Source organism: Vicia villosa, linkage group LG5 (assembly GCF_029867415.1).
Source record: "Vicia villosa cultivar HV-30 ecotype Madison, WI linkage group LG5, Vvil1.0, whole genome shotgun sequence".
Classification (NCBI taxonomy): domain Eukaryota; kingdom Viridiplantae; phylum Streptophyta; class Magnoliopsida; order Fabales; family Fabaceae; genus Vicia; species Vicia villosa.
In genome coordinates, this window is record NC_081184.1 from 19,975,128 (window position 1) to 19,995,195 (window position 20,068).

Below are 20,068 nucleotides of genomic sequence, written 5' to 3' on the forward strand. Positions count from 1 at the left end.
TTTCTGTCCAAACTAACACTTCAAACACCATCCATATACTTCATATGAACTATCCAAACACTCACTATCAACCTGTAACCTCATAATCATCAAGCTCGATCCATACTTGAAGCTTCTGCAGATCGGGTTCCATGGCCTTGCTCAAGTGAATTCAAACTGTTCCAAGCATTCAAACATGTTCCATAAGGTCCATTGATGCTGTCCAGATCAAGAAACAACAACTGGAACACCTCCTTTGCAAAATTCAATCTCCATCTTGGTCGTTTTTGAGGTAAGTGCTCATGAACTTCAAACTCTATCATACATGCATCATAAATGAAAAACTGAGTTACCATCTTGTTTCTGCACCATCACTGAATAATAACCCTCAATCAATTGCATCATATCATGATCATACACGATTTCACATTGAATTTCAGTTTTAGGGTTCTTCGTGTTCATCACAAAATTGACCCCCTTAGAGTGAAAATAAATGAATTATGAGGGCACCATCATGTTCCTCGTGAAAAACCGAGTGAGATAGACCCTTTGATTGATCAAAACAACTCAGTTTTCAGAAAATTCAAAATCAAGTTAGGGATGTGTTCTTGGCGCCATTTTTTGTTCAGAAATTCAAATGGTTCGTTTTAAAATATAATTAAATGGAAGCGTGTTACTTACAAGCTGCGCGCGCAGCTCAGTTGGCAAGTGTTTTGGTTGGTAACCTCCAGGTCGTGGGTTCAAACCCTTGTGAGACCAAACCCTCTTTTTTAACACTATTTTCTTTCATTTTCTTTTACAACTTCAATTAATTAATTAACACATCAAATTAATTCATTTTTCATTCATTTTTTGTACACTCTTTATTTAACACACATATTTCATGAATATAAAAAAAAATCACAAAAAAAAGATTTATTTAATATGTTTTTAATTAGGTTTAAAATGATACATTTTTAAGTGTTTTTTAATACTTTAAATATTGTTTTTCATTTAATTTTTAACCTAATCACTTGTAAATATTTTTTGTGATCAAACCCTAATCATTTAGGTCTTAATTAAGCATTAAAACTTGTTTTAACTTAATTGAGTTGACTTTTGTCAAATTCAAATCGTTTTAAGACGAGCGATCGCGATTCTTTTTCAAAATGATAAACCACTTCTTTTTGATTAAATCTTTTTAATTGATCAATTGATTTTCAAAACGAAGTGGGGCCTCTCGAATATTAGAGAGTATAAGACCCACTCCTTTTTCCTTTTGTACAGTTTTTTTCTTTAAACAATAAAACTTCTTCAAAATAAAACCTTTTCAAACAATTTTCAAAACAACAAAACTTCAAAGAAAACAAAACTTTCCAAAATACCATGGGCCTCCATGTAGGTATAAGTCCCAAGCCCCTTTTGTACATACCCATTCCTGTACATGAAATTAGGTATTTCATTGTACACACACTTTTGTACATATCTCGATCAATTAAAAACTCCAAAAAATACAAAAAAAAACAAAAATGAAGGTTTCTTTAAATCTTCCCAAAAATATCATGGGCCTCCATGTAGGTATAAGTCCCAAGCCCTTTTGTGAATACCTGTTTACATAGCTTTGAATAGACTCAAGTGGACCTCTCCCCGAGTATGAGTCCCGAGCCCCCGTGTATACACATGGATCATGCTTACAGGTATATTTCCTTCATAAACTCCATTATATACACACACTTTGTCATATATATGTGCTTGTTCATAACTTGTTCATATTTGTTCATGTACTTGTTCATATTTGTTCGTACTTGTTCATACTTGTGATTGTGTTATATATACTTGTTCAACTTAGTACAACACTAGGTTCCCCATAGCCTCCTATTGGGCTCCGTGCAAAGAATCTCCCTAGTTTAGGTTAGGACATAGAGTATGGTTTCCCGGTGAAATCGCTCTAAGAGCTCAAACCAACTATACCATGCCTCCCCTTGGGCTTTGTACAAACGAGTGACCCTCCCATAGCCTCCTCTTGGGCTTACAATGCAAGGACCCTGGATTGTCCCTCCCATAGCCTCCTCTTGGGCTTACAATGCAAGGACCCTCGGATAGCCTCCTCTTGGGCTTCGTACAAGGACCCACGGGCTTCTTATAAGCATCCCCAATATCCAAATCAAATACCCTAGGAGATTAGACATTTTTCATCCCTATGATAGGAGTATCTCTTCTATATCATCACAAACAATCAATCAATCAAACTTTTTTGCCACAAGTCTGGCTAATCAATCAAACTTCTTTTTGCCACAAGGCTGGCTAATCAATCAAACCGTTTTGCCACCGTACTGGCTGATTAATCAAAGTTTTCGTCACAAGGCTGACTTCATTGAAACTTTTGCCACAAGGCTGGCTGATTAATCAAAACTTTTTGTCACAAGGCTGACTTCATTGAAAGTTTTTGCCACAAGGCTGGTTAAACAAACAAAAACATCTTTATCATTCTAAGCGCCATAAGTGGCATGGCCCAGGGCTTATAATGAAAAGATTTTCAAACAAAAACAAACAGATGTATGTGATGATATAGATTAGATACATCGAACATTTAGATGACATTTGTCTCTTTTCCTTTGCTTTCGCTAGCATAAGTGGGAACTACGATTGCTCTGACTTTCTCAACATCCCTTTGAGAATACGTAGGCACAAGGTCGATCCTTGGCGAGCAAAACAAAACAAAAAAAACCATTCAAACCTTAGCACCCGTAGACCCCGAGCTACAGATGCTCTGATTCCCTCTAAGGGATATGTATGCAGAGGATCGCGATGATCTTTGCGAGCATAATCAAACAAACACCTTAGGTCCCACCTATTTCACAATAGAACCTCCACCATAACATGGAATGAAAAACAAAACAAAGAAACCTATAGAGTACTATAGATACGTTGGGTGCTAATACCTTCCCTTCGTATAACCAACCCTCTTACCCAAGATCTCTCCCCCACTTTTAGGTTATTGCAGCTTTTTTTCTTTTCCTCCTTTGGAAATAATAAAAAGTTTGGTCGAAACAAAGAAAAATCATTTTATATGAGCACTCGAGCCCAAAGAAGGCATCAGGTGTCTCATCCCACAAAAAAGAGGAACAAAACGATTTTTCGCCCGCGACAGCAGCTCACTGACATATTTGCGGATTGGGAGCGTCATGTGGTCCCGAAGGAGTATCGTCGCATGCAGGTCACCCAGGACTGGCACAATGTGGAGGGGTATGTCATATGATTCTATCGGGTGTCACATCATCTGATGACATCCGACGCTCCCGGCGCCCCTAGGCCAGCATACGAGGAGATCCTGGAGAACCAGCAGGCCGAGGATGATCATGCCATTGCTCTCCTGCCGATCTGCCAGTGGATAGAGCTGCTTGGGCGGGACGCGTTGGATCGAGATATCATTGACCAGGGCGGTCCAAAGGCAATAGCCGTGGTGGAGAGGATCGTCGGTGATGTGGGCCGTGCGGCGGCATACAGGCGGCAGAGGAGGTCCCAGAGAGAGAGGGTTAGGCATACCCAGTAGGGGTTTGGGTTTTTTTTTTGTATTCGGATTATATATTTCGCACACTATGACTCGGTCTGTATATATTATTTGAATTTTATTTATTATATTAATATTTTACGTTGATATGTCGTTTGTTTTGTTCGGCGTTTTCTTTTTGTTTATATTACTCGTTTTGTATATATTTCGTACGGGACTATTAGAAAAAGCATAAAAAAAGAGACTTCTGCATAATTCGGAAATGCACTTCCGAAACACCCTAAAATCTGGAAAAAAAAAGTATTTTCGGAAGTGCATCTCCGAAAACACCCCCAATTTGGTGTTTTCGGAGATGCACTTCCGAAGTCTGAAAAAATTTAAAAAAAAAATACTTCGTAAATGCATTTTCGAAGCAGGGGTAAAGTGAAATTTTCGCTGGAGATGACCCCATAGGAAAGCGGATAAAGAAAAAACCTAAGTTTTTATAAAATGTAAGACTACTCTTGTTTTTCCTTGTTGACAAAACCATCATATAAAAGTAAATTTTATTTTCACTTTTGATGTTTGTTACCGTTGACACTGGCCAGTCCTTCCTAGTCATAGTGTGTTCAGTAGGCCCCACAAAATTTCGAAAATCAAGGCAATGATTCCGGTTCCATTTCAACATCAACAACTCACAACAATACTCAAAAAAGTTGACTAGACAAGACCGTTTGTTTCTAATCTTTATGTTTATTTACTTCTCACACTTTCTTCATTACCACTAATCCCAATTTCCCAAACACTTCACAAACAACACAACAACCTTTTTCATTTTCTTGTCTTTTTTCTCACTACTGTTTTTTCTTCTTCTTCTCATTCGATGGAAACTCCTGATAATGTGGTAATGAACCGGATCGAACCGGGTTCAAAGGAGAACGGTTTGAGAGCAGAGATCGATACTTCGGCGCCGTTTGAGTCTGTGAAAGAAGCTGTTTCGAGATTCGGTGGTGTTGGTTACTGGAAACCTACTAACAATGTTAACCTCATTGCTCCTCAGGTATGTTTATCTCTGTGCTATTGAATTTAATTTATTTTTTTTTCTAATTATGGAAATCAATTTAATAGTGTTTTGGAAATCTATTTATTTAAGATTTAAGGGTCAATTGGATCTAGTGATCTATAAGCTAAATATAAATAATAAAAATGTGTAAATGCACAATTTAGTCCTTGATGTAGTGTTTTGGTATCAATGTATCTTCCTAGTCCTTATGTTTTTTCTGGATTATATACTTTTTGTATGAGAATTAAATATTATATCTTCACATTGTGAGTCTGAATATGGATTTTAAAAATTGGCCCAATAGTTGCAGTCGCGTAAAAGCTTTTGCGATTTTGTTGATACAAGCATTGCAACACTAATTATTGTTGTCGTTGTTGTCGTGGTGTGAATTAAGGCATTGCGACACTGATTACGACCGTCATATCGTCGCAGTGTGAATATGAATTAAGGCATTGCGACACCGATTGCGGTTGTTGCTGTGTGAATTAACATAATTTTTCTTTATGGTATAGGCACCCTCTTATACCATATACCGTTACGTCATGGCCGTTTTTGCAGGATCAGACCGTTTTTTTAAACCTTGGCTACCACATTGGTGATATTGTAGTTGCTAATTGCGGTTGTGGATTGCATTTTTAAAATTATGAATTTAGGAATATGTTTTGTATGAAATAATCAAAATTTCTACTTTTTTTTTTCTTTAGCAGCAAGACACAAGTGAACTTGATGCTGAAAAATTGGAGGAACAAACAGTGGGATTGGAGAAAGAGCTTATACTCAAAGAGAGGGAAACACTTGATGTCTTGAAAGAATTGGAAAGTACAAAAAAGCTTGTTGAAAATTTGAAATCAAAGCTTCATGCAGAAGAATCTGAAACAAATTTGAACATTAAGATGAATTTATGCGACAAAAAGGAGAATGAGAAAGAAGAAGAAAAGGAAAATCAAGTGAGTCGGGTTTCTTACAATTCAACATCGCCCGGTTTAATATTAAAGGAATTGAAGCAGGCGAAATTGAATCTAAACCGATCCACAAACGATATAGCTGATGTTCGAGTTTCTGTTGAGTCGCTCAACAAGAAGTTAGAGAAGGAAAGAATCTCACTTGAGAAAACTTGCGCGAGGCTAACTCAGAATTCTTCGAAAATAACTTATCTAGAGGAAGAGCTAAACCAAACAAGACTTAAGCTGCAAGTAGTGAAAGAGGCTGAAATTGAATGTGGTTCGGATGAACCTTCTGATGTTACGAAAGAGCTTCAACGGTTGAGTTCCGAGGCAGAACGTTTCAAGAAAATGGGAGAGGCTGCGAAATCGGAAGTCATGAGAGCAATGTCTGAGATTGAACAAACAAAAGCCATGATAAGAACATCTGAGATAAGGTTGGTTGCTGCTCGGAAAATGAAGGAAGCTGCTAAAGCGGCCGAAGCTGCTGCAATGGCCGAGATAAAAGTGTTATCTTATCACGATGGAGATTGTATGCTAAAGCGCAACGGAGTTGACGGAGTTACTCTAACCTTTGAGGAGTATAATGCTTTAACATGCAAAGCTCGGGACGCCGAGGAACAATCTAAGAAGAGAGTTCTTGATGCAATGGCTCAAGTTGATGAAGCAAATTTATCGAAAATGGATGTTTTAAAGAGAGTTGAGGAAGCTACATTGGAAGTTAAAACAAGCAAAGTGGCTCTTGAAGAAGCTTTGGAGAGAGTAGAGGCTGCAACTCGAGGAAAGTTAGTAGTCGAAGAAGCGTTAAGAAACTGGCGATCAGAGGGTCAAAAAAGGCGATCATCGATACATAACAATATGAAGTTCAAAAACCCTTCTCATATTCATAGACACACTCGGTTATTCGATGTATATGCGATGAATCAGGTTGACGATGAAGCCAAAGAACCGGTGCTTAAGCCGACTCTATCGATAGGACAAATATTGAGCCGGAAACTGATGAAGCCGGGAGAGTTTGAAGGTGGGATGATACGAGAAAAAGGTTCGATGAAACGGAAAGTGTCGTTGGGTCAGATGCTTGGTAAACAGAACTATGATCCATCATGTTTTGAATATGATAAGCAAGTTGAGAAAGAAAATGGACAGAAGCAGTTTTCTGCTAAGAGGAAGAAATTTGGATTTGGTAGATTTTCTCTTCATTTGACAAAACAACAAAAGAAGAAAAAACCAACTTTGAACTTGAGGTGATTATGAAGTTACTTGATATTTTTTTAATCTTACTACCACTAGTGATATATTGTGATTTAAATTTATGTTATTTGGGTTTGTATTTGTATGATCTTGTTTGAATACTAATTTATTATTTAATTAATGTGTGACTATTGTTACTTGCTATGCTAATTTGTAGAGGTGTGGTTGTTTATATGAATTTAACAATTGTAAGCTTGTGTTATAATTGCTATATGTAAGTTGTTGTATTTTATTTATATTAGTTTAACTATTGCAATGCTTGGAGTCCAAGTAATCTGATACATGGTAACAACTAACAAGTGTCAAAATTGATTTTTATAAAATATATTGAAAGATAAGTAATTTTATTTTAAAAAAAACTTATTTAAATTTATATTTAATTTTAATGAAATTAAAAACAATATGTTGATTACTCAAATTAAAATGTTTGCAGAAAGTATATGAGTAAATGGAAAAAGAGAAGGTTTGAGTGGCTACCATTAATCCTTCTTCCCATAATGAAAATGACATTTTCGGTTTTCAATCCAAAATATAGAATTTTTTTTTTCCAAATAACCAAATATTTTAAAGAAAAACTGAAATAACATTATTTTAGAAAAAAATACCAAAGTAACCACTTTTCAAATAAAAGAAATTCGTCATATAAAGGAGGCGTCTTATTGTGTGGTGCATGTTAGGGGTGTTCAAAATCAAATTGGTCTAATAGAAATACAGTTGTTATCCAATTATGATAAATTTTGTTGTTATTTGATAACGCATAAATGACTAAATTCAAAGTTATGCTGTCACCAATATGTGTATGTATGACTTAATAAATTTTGTATAAAAAAATCGAACCAATTCAAACCGCATTGGTTTGGTTTGGTTTTATTTCTAAAAGTCAACCGAACCAAACCGAACCGCACACTTTTTCCTCTTGCGGTTTGGATGATTTTTTTTACATCAAAACCGCCCAAACCGCACTGCGAACACCCTGCCACATGCTTTTAAATTAAAGAGGAGGCGCCACACTGAATGGCACATGCACTTAAATTTTAAGAGGAGACGTCATTCAGTGTGGCTACTTAGTTGTTGCCAAAACAACTGAGTAGCCACACTGAATGGAGACTCCTCTTAAAATTTAAGTGCATGTGCCACATTGCATGGCATAAAAGAGGTGCATCAGTCATGAAGTGTGGCGCCTCCTCTTTAATTTTAATGCATGCGCCATACAATGTGGCATCGATCTCCTCTGTGTAGCGAATTTTTGTTTGTTTGGAAAGTGATTACTTTGGTTTTTTTCTGAAAGAGTGGTTATTTGATTTTTTTTTTAAAAACTGGTTATTTGGAAAAAAAATCCAAAATATAACTACTTTTGTCTCATTATAATCATTTCTTTCCAATTTTTGATGTAATATATTAATATTACTAATATATTAATATTACTAATATTTTGTCGGTTATGATTTACTATATGTTGTGATAATCGACGTTAAGAACGAAGCAATATTGTGAGAAAGATAGATTTTCTTGAATAAACACAATAAAAACGGTTCAATTCACGAAGAGAAGAGAGGGAAACAAAGTTTGTTAGACAATTATTTTTTATTGACTTTCTCAGTCAAGGTTAAAAGATTACATGTGAATAATAACCAATCTCTCTCAACAATCTGAGATAGCAGCCTATTTATAGACTACTAAATATGTATGTCATGTATGATGATAACATTCATACATGACATGCATAGCTACTGCATAATAAAATACATATACAACTTTGACTACTGCATGCTCAAATAGACTTCGACTACAACATGCACATCCTAGTCAAACCATGAAGTTACCCCTATTGAGACTAAAGTTCGATCCAAAATGCTACAAATCTCCACCTTGGAACAAACTCTACAACATCAAGGAAACAAACTAGCTATCATCATGCAACTTTATCAAATGTATAAAATATAATAACTTGCTATTTAACAATGACTTAGTGATCATATCAGCAGCATTGTAATCAGTCGAAACCTTCATCACTTTGACTTCTCCCCTTTCATTTTTCTCCCCGACAAAATGCAACCTAATATCAATGTGCTTTGTTCTCTCATGATAGGCTGAATTCTTTGACAAATGTATGGCAATTTGACTATCACATTTACCAGTGATTGCTTGACCTTAAATTTTCAGTTCCTTATAAAACCCTCAAGCCACAATACTTCTTTTATAGCTTTAGTGAGGGCAATATATTTAGCTTTAGTGGTTGATAAGGCTACAACCTTCTAAAGTGTCACTTTCAAACTTATTGTTATACCAAACATAGTGAAAACATATCCAAAAAGAGACTTTATGTTGTCCACACATCATGCATAGTCAGAGTCAACAAATCCTTCGACTTTGTTATCGTCGCTTTTGGCTCCACCATAAACCAAGACTCTGCTTAGAGATCCTTTTATGTATCTTAGGATCCATTTCAAGGCTTGCCAATGCGCCTTTCTAGGGATGGCCATTTATCTTCTTACAAGGCTCACTGCATACATTATGTTTGGCCTGGTACAGATCGTAGCATACATTAAAGAACATACAACGTTAGCATATGGTATGCTATTCATACAGGTTCTTTGGAATTCAATAAGAGTTTGAGTTATACTTTGCTCGAATTGTTGAGTTGTTGGCGTTATAACAAGTTTTGATTTCGAAAAATCAAACTTGTCGATAATCTTCCTTAGATATGAATCTTGAGATAAGCATAATTTTGAATGATATCTATCTCTCTAAATGTTGATACCTAAATCTCGGTTGCAGCTCTAAGGTCATTCATTTTGAATTCCTGGTTAAGTTCAGCCTTCACCCTCATTACTTCTTCAACGTGGTTGCTAGCTATGAGGATGTCTTCCACGTAGGGTAAAAAGATAACGAGTGAATTTTCAGGTGAGAACCTAAAATAAACACAATGATCGAAGTTGCTCCTTGTGAAATTTATGTGTGTAATGAACTTGTCGAATATCTTGCTCCACTGCTTAGGAGATTGTTTCAGGCCATATGTTGACATGTTCATCTTGCACACATAATCATCCTTACCCTTTTCTTTATACCCTTCAGGTTGTTTCATCAAATATTTTTCATCTAGATCACCATATAGAAAAGCAGTTTTGACATCTATTAGTTCCTGTTCTAAGTCAAACCTAGCCACCATAGCAAGAAGCATTTCAATGGATATCTGGTTCACAACAGGAGAGAATACATCATTGAAATCCACTCATTTCTTCCGAATGAAGCACCTTCCAATCGGTCTTGCCTTGAATCTCTTTGACATAACGCCTTTGACTCCTTCCTTTACTTTGAAAATTCATTTACATCTGACTAACCTGGCTCTCGCATGTTTTCAATCAGCTTCCATGTGTATTTATCATGAAGAGATTTCATCTCATCATCCATGGCTTTCAACCACTCCTTCTTATGTCAACTTTTCACAGCTTCTTTGTAATCTCTAAGTTCTTCCTCGAGTACCTCGCTAGTAGAGATTAAAGGAACAACTATAAGATCTGCATAACCAAGTCTATGAGGTGGCTTGATGAGTCTTCTTGACCCTTATCTCACTAGCAGGTAGTCATCACCAGTTTCCTCAGTTTCTCTATCATCTTGTGCTTCAACTACAACTTCATATTGGTTTTGAACAACAGCATCAGTATGCTCCACCTAAACAGGAAACTCTTCCTATTCTTTCTCTTTTTCATAGATCTTTGCATTTCGACCAATGTCACTAGTTTTCTTGAACACCATCTTAGCTTAATTCAGAAATACATCACAACTTGTGAACACCTTTTGTGACCTGGTTCTAGGCACCACAACATGTAGGCTTTAACTCCCTCAGGGTACCCAAGGAACATGCATCTAAGAGCTCTAGGTTCCATCTTGTCTTGCCTGATGTGAGCATAGGCTACACAATCAAATACTCTAAATTTTTTTGAGATATGGTGGATGACCTGAAAAACTTCTTCAGGTGTCTTCATCCCCATGGCAATCGAGGGACACATATTTATCAAGTATGTTGATGTTATGAAAGCCCCATCCCAATAAACCTTCTTTAATCCAACACTGACCAACATGCATCTAACCCTTTCCAGGATTCTACGATTGAACCTCTCAACTAGGCAATTTTACTTAGGAGTACATGTTGCAGTCTTGTGTCTAGAAATACCACTCATAGCATAATGACTTTCAAAATCTTCATTGCAGAACTCAAGGTTATTATCGGTCCTCAACTTCTTGACCTTCCTGTCAGTCTGATTCTCGACCAGAGTCTTCCGACTTTTGAAATTTTCAATAGTTTCATCCTTAATTTTTGAAGTGAATACCCATAACTTTCGTGAATAATCATCAACTATGGATAGGAATTATCTTGCACCGAGTTTTAAGGACTTCTTTTAGGCCCCTAAAGATCAGCATGAATGTAATCAAGGGTTCTATGTGTTTTTTTGCCTTTGTTGAACTTAACTCTGTAAGATTTTCCATATACCCAAGGTTCACTGAACTCCAACTTTTCGATCTTGTTACCACCAAGAAGATTTTGTTTCCCCATTTTTACTAGATCCCTTTTATTGACATAGCTCAATCTCATTAGTCAAAATAGGCTTTGTGGATGCAAAATCTGTTGAACCACTAGCAACCTCAGCCTCAAGGGTATATAAGCCTTGTCTCTTGACGCCTATCAAGACTTCCTTCGACCCTTTTATGACTCTCAAGATACCTTGATCTCCTTTTAAAATATATTCTTTCTTGTCAAATTCACCAAGAGAAATCAAATTTCTCTTAAGATCAGTTGCATACCTTGGATTTTCGACCCGATATTTTAGAACTATGATCCTAAAGGATATGACTCACTAAATGTTTCTATGAAAGCGGAAATACCTTTAGTGACAGGTTAAATATGTATGATATTTTTGATGAATTTGTCTCAAATAAGATGGCAATCCATCTCAATATGTTTGGTTCTTTGTGAAAAACAAGGTTGTTTGCTATATATATATATGGTGTTTTGGTTGTCGCAAAAAATTGTGATGGGTGTGGGATGAGGAAGATGAAAACATTGAAGTAAATAAAGGAGCCATTTAGCTTCACAACAAATGTTTGCAAGTGCTCAATATTCCTTTTCTAAAAATGACACAGAAACAACTTGTTTTGTTTTACTTTTTCAACTTATGATGGAGTTTCCCAAGTAGAAGCAGAAGCGTGTTGTGGACCTTCTAGTTTATTGACATGAACTCCAATTCGATTAAGAGAATGAACTAAGCTTGAGATCATAAGCTGTAGGGAAGAATAAGCCATTTGCGGTTGAATTCTTCAAATACCAAACTATCTTGAGAGCTGTTTGTGGATGTGTAATGGTTAGTTTGGCAAGAAATTGACTTAACCTACAAACAGAAAAACATATGTCAGACCTTGAATGTGTAAGGTATAATAATTAACCTATTAATCTCTTTAATTGAATGGAATTAGATATGAGATTTTCATGTACATATTTTAAATTTTAGGTTGGATCCATGGGGGGTGGAGGCTGGTTTGCAAGCCAAAAGACAAGTATCTTGCAAAAGATCTAGGTAGTATTCATGTTGGCATGGAGAAATTCCTTTAGTAGACCTTGTTATTTCAAATCATATAAAGAATTTAAGGATTCCCAATTATTTAATTTGAATTTTGAGTTCAAAATATTTTGACCTACGTAATTTCCTCAAAGTCTGTACTTACAACAATCACATCATCAACATACACCAAAATAGCAGTGAAAGAGATATTATGCTATTTAATAAATAACGAGTAGTCAGATTTCGATTGGGTGAAACATATATCAATGATAACGGAAGTTAACTTAGTATTACATTTCATGTTGGTCTGCTTAAGGTCATATATGGATTTGTTTAAGTTACAAACAAGATTAGGATGCTTTGGTAAAATTCCAGGAGGGAATGTCATGTAGACATATTAATCTTAGTATCCATGAATAAAATTGGTATTAATATCAAGTTGATGTAACTATCAGCCTTTGGAAGAAGCGAGAGAAAGAAGAAGCCTAATGGTTGTTATTTTAATGACCGGACTAAAAGTTTTATGATAGTCCAATCCTTCGGTTTGGGTTTACCCTTTGGCAATGAGGTGTGCCTTGTATCGGTCTATGGTTCCATTAGGAAGGTATTTTAATTTAAAGATCTATGTGCAACCTATATCTTTTTTTATTAAGAGGATGGATGTCAAGTCCGAAGTTTTGTTATCAATAAGGGATTTTAATTCAATATATAGCATGCTTCCAGTTAGGATCCAAAATAGTAGTAGAGAAAGATGTGGGTTCAGAGATGGAAGAAATAGATAAATTAAAAAACTGATGATCGGGAGATAAATTGTTGTAGGAAATAAAATTAGATAAAGGATAAGGATGATTACTTAAGATGAAAGCAAGATCATAATTGTTTCCTTGAAAAAGATCACAATGATTGTCATTAAGATAGGTAGGAGGTTTGGAAATGTGAGTGGACTTTCTAAGGGGTAAGGGAGTGGGAAGCATGATGGGGGATTATTAGAGGTATGAGTGTGGTAAATTTGGTGGGAAGGTATATTATTGCGAGAAGAGGTGGATTGATTAAGATGAGGTATACTAGGTGTGAAAGGTGTGTGGTTGTTAGGATGGTAATAAAAAATGAAGTTATTTGTGGTGTTGTAAGGTATAGGGCTCAGTGTGTGAGTATGGATGGGTGGTTAGGGTGAATAAGGAATGATATATTCTATGAAAGTGGTGTCCCTAGAAATAAAAATATGTCTAGTGGTAAGATTGTAATGAATATGGCCCTTCACATCCTATTTATTTATAAGATAAATGCACTTTTGAGATCTAGGGTCTAGAAATTTGAGATTAGAGTAATTGGGATTATCATTGTAAAGAAATTGAAAAGGAAACTTTTGATGTAAAATTTTTGAAGGAATAATATTGATAAGATAAATGGCATGAGATAAAGCATAATTCCAAAAATAATTGGGAGATGAGATTGAAAATGAAGAGCGCGGGTAACACTCATAAGGTGTTGATGCTTTCGTTCTACAACCCCATTTTTTTGAGGTGTGTCATGACAAGACACTAGTGCAGAAAGTACTTTTTACATCGGGCGAAAAGTACTTTTTACATCGGGCCTAGACCCGATGTAAAGCCAGGCGATGTAATAAGTCAGAGACATTTTACATCGGGTCGAGGGCCGATGTGAAAAATTAACATACCACATCGGTTGAATTCAGATGTCTGATGTGAAAAATAATGCAATTTTTTTATAAAAAAATTATACGCCATATTTTACATCGGTTGTCTTGTCCGCCCGATGTAATAGATAGTTTTTACATCGGTTTTCCATTTTGCCCGATGTAATAGATAAGTTTATACACCGGTTTTCCATTTTGCCCGAGGTAATATGTTTTTAACTTTTAAGTTTATAATAGCTATTTTTCCTATTTTAACCTGTAATTATTTTTTACTACCTAAGTTAAGTCTCTATTTTGCACATTTTTCCCACAGCACACATACCACATTTAGGTCACTATTTTCATATTTTTCTAATTTGCGAAGGATATACTTTCATTGCACCAAATATCTAGGATGCACATATATATTCTTCAATATAAAAAATTGATTAACAAAAGTATTAATCTAGGATACACAAGTATACAAAATTATAAGGAATTTCACACGGTGGACTACAACAACAAAATAAATGAAAACATACAAAAATATCCAACCATTTATAAGTCCTTTCTCACGCTTGAAATACCAACATTTCTCTTAGTGTTCTTGAGGGTCAATGTTAACCAACTCGAAAGCCTTTTCATATGCATCTTCTTTTCATATGCATCTTCAAACGATTTGCAGATAATCGGTGTCTTTGGAAGCACCATATCAGAATCACGATATGCATCTTCAAATGATTTGCAGATAATCGGTGTCTTTGGAAGCACCATATCGGAATCAGGCCGGCGTGTGTACTCACAGAAATAAAAAAATTCATCGCCATTTTTGTAATTAGGAGGGCTGATGCCATCAAAAGGATTCAGAGTATCAAAGCTTATAGTTCTTTAAAAACAATCCTCTAACCCAAGTCTGTTAAGCACTCTTATCTCATTTCCCACGTCAACATTAGTAAAACCCTGCAAAAAAAAAATAACACATATCACACACAAGCATACTACAAAATAGAGAGTTGCTCCAAACCTTCATTATCAAGAAATTATCAAAGAAACTTACCACTTTCCTAAAAGGCGAGCTTTGCAAAATCCCCTTGAGAACGAGGTCCGGTTTCAATAGATTTTACGGAAATCTCCCATGAACAGAACTTTTGAACACAAAATAGTATGTCATATGACAATCTCTTGGTTTTAAATGAATAAGACAAATACCAATATGTATAATAAAGGGTAGACAAATTGAATGAAAAATTACCTATGAAAGTAATCATAGTTAAAGTCATAGCCAATTGCCTAGCAAGAAGAAAAAAAATGACAAATTCATTAAGCATCCCATTTGCTTAAAAAAAGTGTTTTTCGTAGCCTAAAATTGATTGAAATGTTGATAAAACAAAATTGTACCATAAGACCGGCCATTGTTGTCCCATAAGTCTTGTATAATGAAGAGCACAACTCAAGAACTTTAGCAGCATCCATTCCAAGATTTTGAAGCATATACACTACGCATTACACTAATTTAAAATAAATAAATAACTAACTTCATACTTGAACAACAATTTATCAAATAATTATAATTATGCCACTCAATCCCTCAAACATGGAAAGCTAATGTGGTAAAGTCATTCAGTACCTTCAATATTTTTTGCTTATTAAAAAAAGGTGATTTGAAAGGCAGTGATAAAAAGTTTAACTTCAGTCATATAGTACTAACCTCAAAGGTGATATGAAATTAAAAATCATTATGAAAAGTCTTCGATAACGTAAATAACTTCAGCTTCTCCCGATGCTCTCTTGAACCAAATTAGTTCTGTCATCAACTCCAGCCTTAATGTTGGTAGAGGTTTCACACTCATCTTTTCTAGCACGGGCGAATAGAGAAGTAGAAATCGGATAAAATCTAATTCATATTTGTAACCAGAGATGTTATTTAATGTCACATGTCGCACTTGGAAGGGAGTGGCTGGCCTTGAAAAGGTGTCTTTCCAGCAATAGGTTTCAAATGCCAAAGGTAGAGCTTCGGCCTCAAACTATGCCTACATGTAATTGTTTCAAATCCATGTATTAAAGGGGAATGATAGTGTGCAAGTGAGATACAAATCATTCTAGTTAAAATTCAACTGATTCATAACTTATGTTAGCAATATCGCAACTCAAATATGCAAGTCTTAGAAAGTAACTTTAAAATCTAAATATTAGACAAATACTCAAAGCAAACGTACAGTTTGTGATATCTAAAGTTTAATAATCACATAACTAAATAAAAACAAAAACATGGTGTGCATGTGCAACCACAAATCAGCAAACAAAACAAATCAAAGCAAAGGCAAACTAAACTGAATGAGTACTCACTTGTATTTCTAATTTTTGAAGATTAGGTGAACTTCCGAGTAAGCAAAGAGCCGCCAAAATTTCCTCCAAATTATCAAAGTTTATGCTCAAGGAAAGATAACTTAGATCAATACAAGGGGTAGGAAGCTTTTCCTCCTCATTGTGAAGGTAGCCATCAACCTATGCAGCATACAAGGGATAGTCAGCATGGTAGCAAGTCACGCAACGTAAGAATAGCAAGTCACAAAATGACACAAGTACTTAAAATAATTGACAAATTGCAAAATTGTCAAGAACTTTGATAAAAATAGAAGATTACAATTTCCTCGGGATTTAAATCAAGCTACAAGAAGAATAAGATCTCAATATTGACTCAACATCCTGAATCTTCTAGAGAATAAGAAATAATGATAAATATTAAGGAAGATAAGAGCACAAATGCAAGAACAAGAAATGGGTGTATTTCTGTTAAAAGTTGGTTGTAAAATCAGGACTTCTTTCTAGATCCCTAACTCGTTCAACTAGGGATTGAAATCAAGCTACAAGAAGAATAAAAACTCATCCAAAAGAGAAAAACTCATCCAGTTTACACTAACATTGATTATCAATGAAATTGCACATAAAAAACAAGCTAAAGCTAAATCCGCAAATAAATAATGAATTCAAAAGTGAGTAAAACAAAACAGCCGTAGAAATTGAATATTACCGTCCATAGCTAGAGATATTGTATTATAATCCATGAAAGTTCTTGTTGCTCTGTTTTGAGATGTTTGGATTAGAATAATTGTGTCTCGATTATCATTATCCTGAGAAAAAAAATACTCGATTAGCATGAATGAGACCTAATTTGATTGAAAAAATGAGAGTTGAAGAATCAGGTGAAGGAAATCTTACCATGGCATAAGAAGAATGATGAAGAGGAGGAAGAAGCAACTCTCGGTCTCGCTTGACGTTGGTTTTTCTCGTTTCTGACAACACAACACAATACAACGTTGTGTTTGAGTTGAATGAAGAATGAGACATACCCTAATAAGAACCTGTAGAAGAAGGCGGTGGTGACGGCTAGGAAGGCGGATGAGGTTGGCGCGAAGAGGGGAAGGCAAACGGAGGAAGGCGGAGGAGGTCGTGACAGCGAACAGAGTTGTGACGGCGGAATAGGGTTTCGGAAGATAACATAGACGAATTTTGTGTCTGCATATAGAAGGAAATGAGTTTTAGGGAAAATTGGGGAGTAACATTTTCCATCGGTTCTTTAATTGCCTGATATAAAGGCCAACTAATTTTACATTTCCCATCGGTTATTGTCTAGACCGATGTGAAGGCCCACTATGCGTATCATTTATTACATCGGGTATGGCCTAGGCCTAATGTAAAATCCCGCATAACAAAATTTTCATTTATTTACAATTCTGCCACCGTCTTTTTTTTCTTCATTTTATTTACAATACTGCCACTGCGTTATACATTTTTCATTTTTTCATATATTTTTCATATCATTGCAAATAAATAGCTGATGTAAAATCTTTTAACAAGTATTTTTCACATCATATATTTTGATACCTGATGTAAATTCCTTTAAGCAAATGTCATATTTTTAGTAGTGAGACGTCTGATGATGAATTCCATGGATTTAATAAAAAAAATTCATAAGAAATTCAAGACCGCTATCAAAACGAATTGGTATGACAACCCTATAAATTGAGTTTTCACATATTGAATAAAATATCATATCAAATGAGAAGTTCCAAGTTTATGTTTCATTGAGAAAATTCAATAAAACCTAATGTGGTCATCAACAATAGTCAGAAAATATTTGTGTCCAAGCATGGATGGAATGGAAATAGGTCCCCATATATTCATGTGGGCAATATCAAAACAAGCAACAACAATGGTTATATTATGTTTGAAAGGCAATCTATTTTGTTTAGAAAAAAAACGCGTGTCACAAACAAATATAAGTTTCAAATAAGGAAATTATTTGAAAATTTATTGATATGAATAAGAGTCTCATGGGAGGGATGTCCCAAGGGACTATGCCAAGGATTAATATCACTAATGATATTATTACAAGGATGAGCATGGTGATTATAAATGATATTCCCATGTCTAATAGGATGAGGAACGAGGTATCTAAGAATATTGAGCAGGTAAAGGACATGTTGCAGATTAGTTGTACCAATCGTCTGCAGGGTATGGTTCTCCTGTACAAGACAGTGAAAATAATTAAGATGGATTGTGCAATTAAGAGAAACTGTAAGTTTAGGTATGTAGATGAGGTTGGTATGAAATGTGGGTATATCTAAAACATTATTGAGGTAAATAAAGAGAGTGATAGGTAGTGGTGGAGGCTCCATTGGGAAACCTTAAATTAATAGGGTGAATCTCATGTATGAGTAAAAAATGAATGGAGTGACACGCATGATATGTGGCTCCAGTGTCTAAGATCCATTTTGTGCTAATAAAATTGAAAGAAAAACAATGTTCAGTGATACCTTAAGGTTCAATCACTGTGGTGCTCATGTAAGGAGTGTAAGATTGAGAAGGAACTTAATTGATGAGAGCTAAGATTGTCTTTTTTTCAACAGTAAAACTTGCAGGAACATTTGGGCTATGAAGATCTTCACCAGTCTCTTAAAGGAGGACATCAAAATTATCGCTAATTTTTGTAGTTTGAGCAAGATTCAAATTTAGCAAATGAGGAGGCAAACCGTGTTTCTTAAAGTATACTTCGATGGTATGCCGAAGCTTGTGATAGTAGGAACAAATTTTTATTCCACGACCACGACTAGCAGAGAAGGGCTTAGAAGCAGTGCCATGAGACTGGCCTTTGCAAGCTGGTTTCAAAACATAAGCTACAAGTTTGTCATAATTATTTGAAGTAGAGAATGGGGAGAGAATTAACAGAAGATGGAGAAAGAAAAATAGAAAATGAATCAAGAAAATGGATAGTGATAGTTATTAAAAAAAGAGAAAGATAGAGAAGAAATCTGTGGGACCAATCAGATTAAAGATAGAGACCTGCAGGAGAACAACTTAAGTTGCAACATAAATAAAAAAGATAAGGATGGAATCCTTTCTTTCACTAGCAATGCAACATTATCAAGAAGGAAGATATGCTAAATTGTGATAGCCTTTATCACAAATTATGGTGAATGATATCAAAAAGAATTATTCTTATTAAATGGATAATATTTCAATATTGATACAAGAGAAGTACATTAGCTTTTATATATATATATATATATATATATATATATATATATATATATATATATATATATATATATATATATATATATATATGGATGAGAATATATTCGATCGAGTTAGGCTTCGTTAAACCTGCTAGAAACTTTAAAGTTCATGCCTGACTTGTAGCCTGTCATAATGTTATTTTTAAACATTGACCTACTAGTTTACTTAAAAAAACCTATTTCAGTTGAATATTTATAAATATGCAATTGAACTAATGTGTCATAGACTAACAATTTAGGCATTGACCTACTAGTTTACTTAAAAAAAACTTATTTCAATTGAATATTTATAAATAGGCAATTGAACTAATGTGCCATAGACTAACAAATTAAAAGAGCATTGAAAAAAAAAGATTGATTGGAAAGAATTGAAGAATTTTAATTGGGAGAGCTTTGGAGGGTTTGCTGTTATTCATAATACCAAAAATTCCTTAATTTGGTGAACTCAAAATTTATATTGAAGAAGAGTTTAAATAATTTGTTCAAATATAGCTTTTGTTGTTAAAGTATTTCAAAAATTAAAAATACATTAATCATAAACATTATTTTACCATTCTAAACAAAATATTTTTTCAAAAAATATTTAAAATTT

The 20,068-nt window shown here is 34.8% G+C and overlaps 1 protein-coding gene and 1 pseudogene across 2 annotated transcripts; one reads left to right on the plus strand and one right to left on the minus strand.

Annotated features, from left to right (window-relative positions):
* The first annotated feature begins 4,153 nt into the window (after positions 1 to 4,153).
* Positions 4,154 to 6,898, plus strand: LOC131606368 (WEB family protein At2g38370-like). Of its 2 annotated transcripts, none has more exons than XM_058878605.1 (2): positions 4,154 to 4,508; positions 5,219 to 6,898. In XM_058878605.1, the coding sequence occupies exons 1-2, from the start codon at positions 4,332 to 4,334 to the stop codon at positions 6,698 to 6,700; spliced, it is 1,659 nt and encodes a 552-aa protein (XP_058734588.1). In that variant the 5' UTR covers positions 4,154 to 4,331; the 3' UTR covers positions 6,701 to 6,898. The 2 variants fall into 2 exon arrangements, with proteins under 2 accessions (XP_058734588.1, XP_058734587.1); XM_058878604.1 differs by having other exon boundaries at positions 4,155 to 4,508; positions 5,216 to 6,895.
* Positions 6,899 to 14,325: 7,427 nt separating this feature from the next.
* Positions 14,326 to 19,222, minus strand: LOC131601442 (uncharacterized; annotated as a pseudogene).
* Between the last annotated feature and the right edge of the window lie 846 nt (positions 19,223 to 20,068).

Excerpts from the sequence above, each read along its gene's own strand:
- LOC131606368 (XM_058878604.1), top strand. The coding sequence starts at position 4,332 with ATGGAAACTCCTGATAATGTGGTAATGAACCGGATCGAACCGGGTTCA. Across the intron at positions 4,509-5,215 it reads TTAACCTCATTGCTCCTCAG|CAGCAAGACACAAGTGAACT; the intron begins GTATGTTTATCT and ends TTTTTTCTTTAG.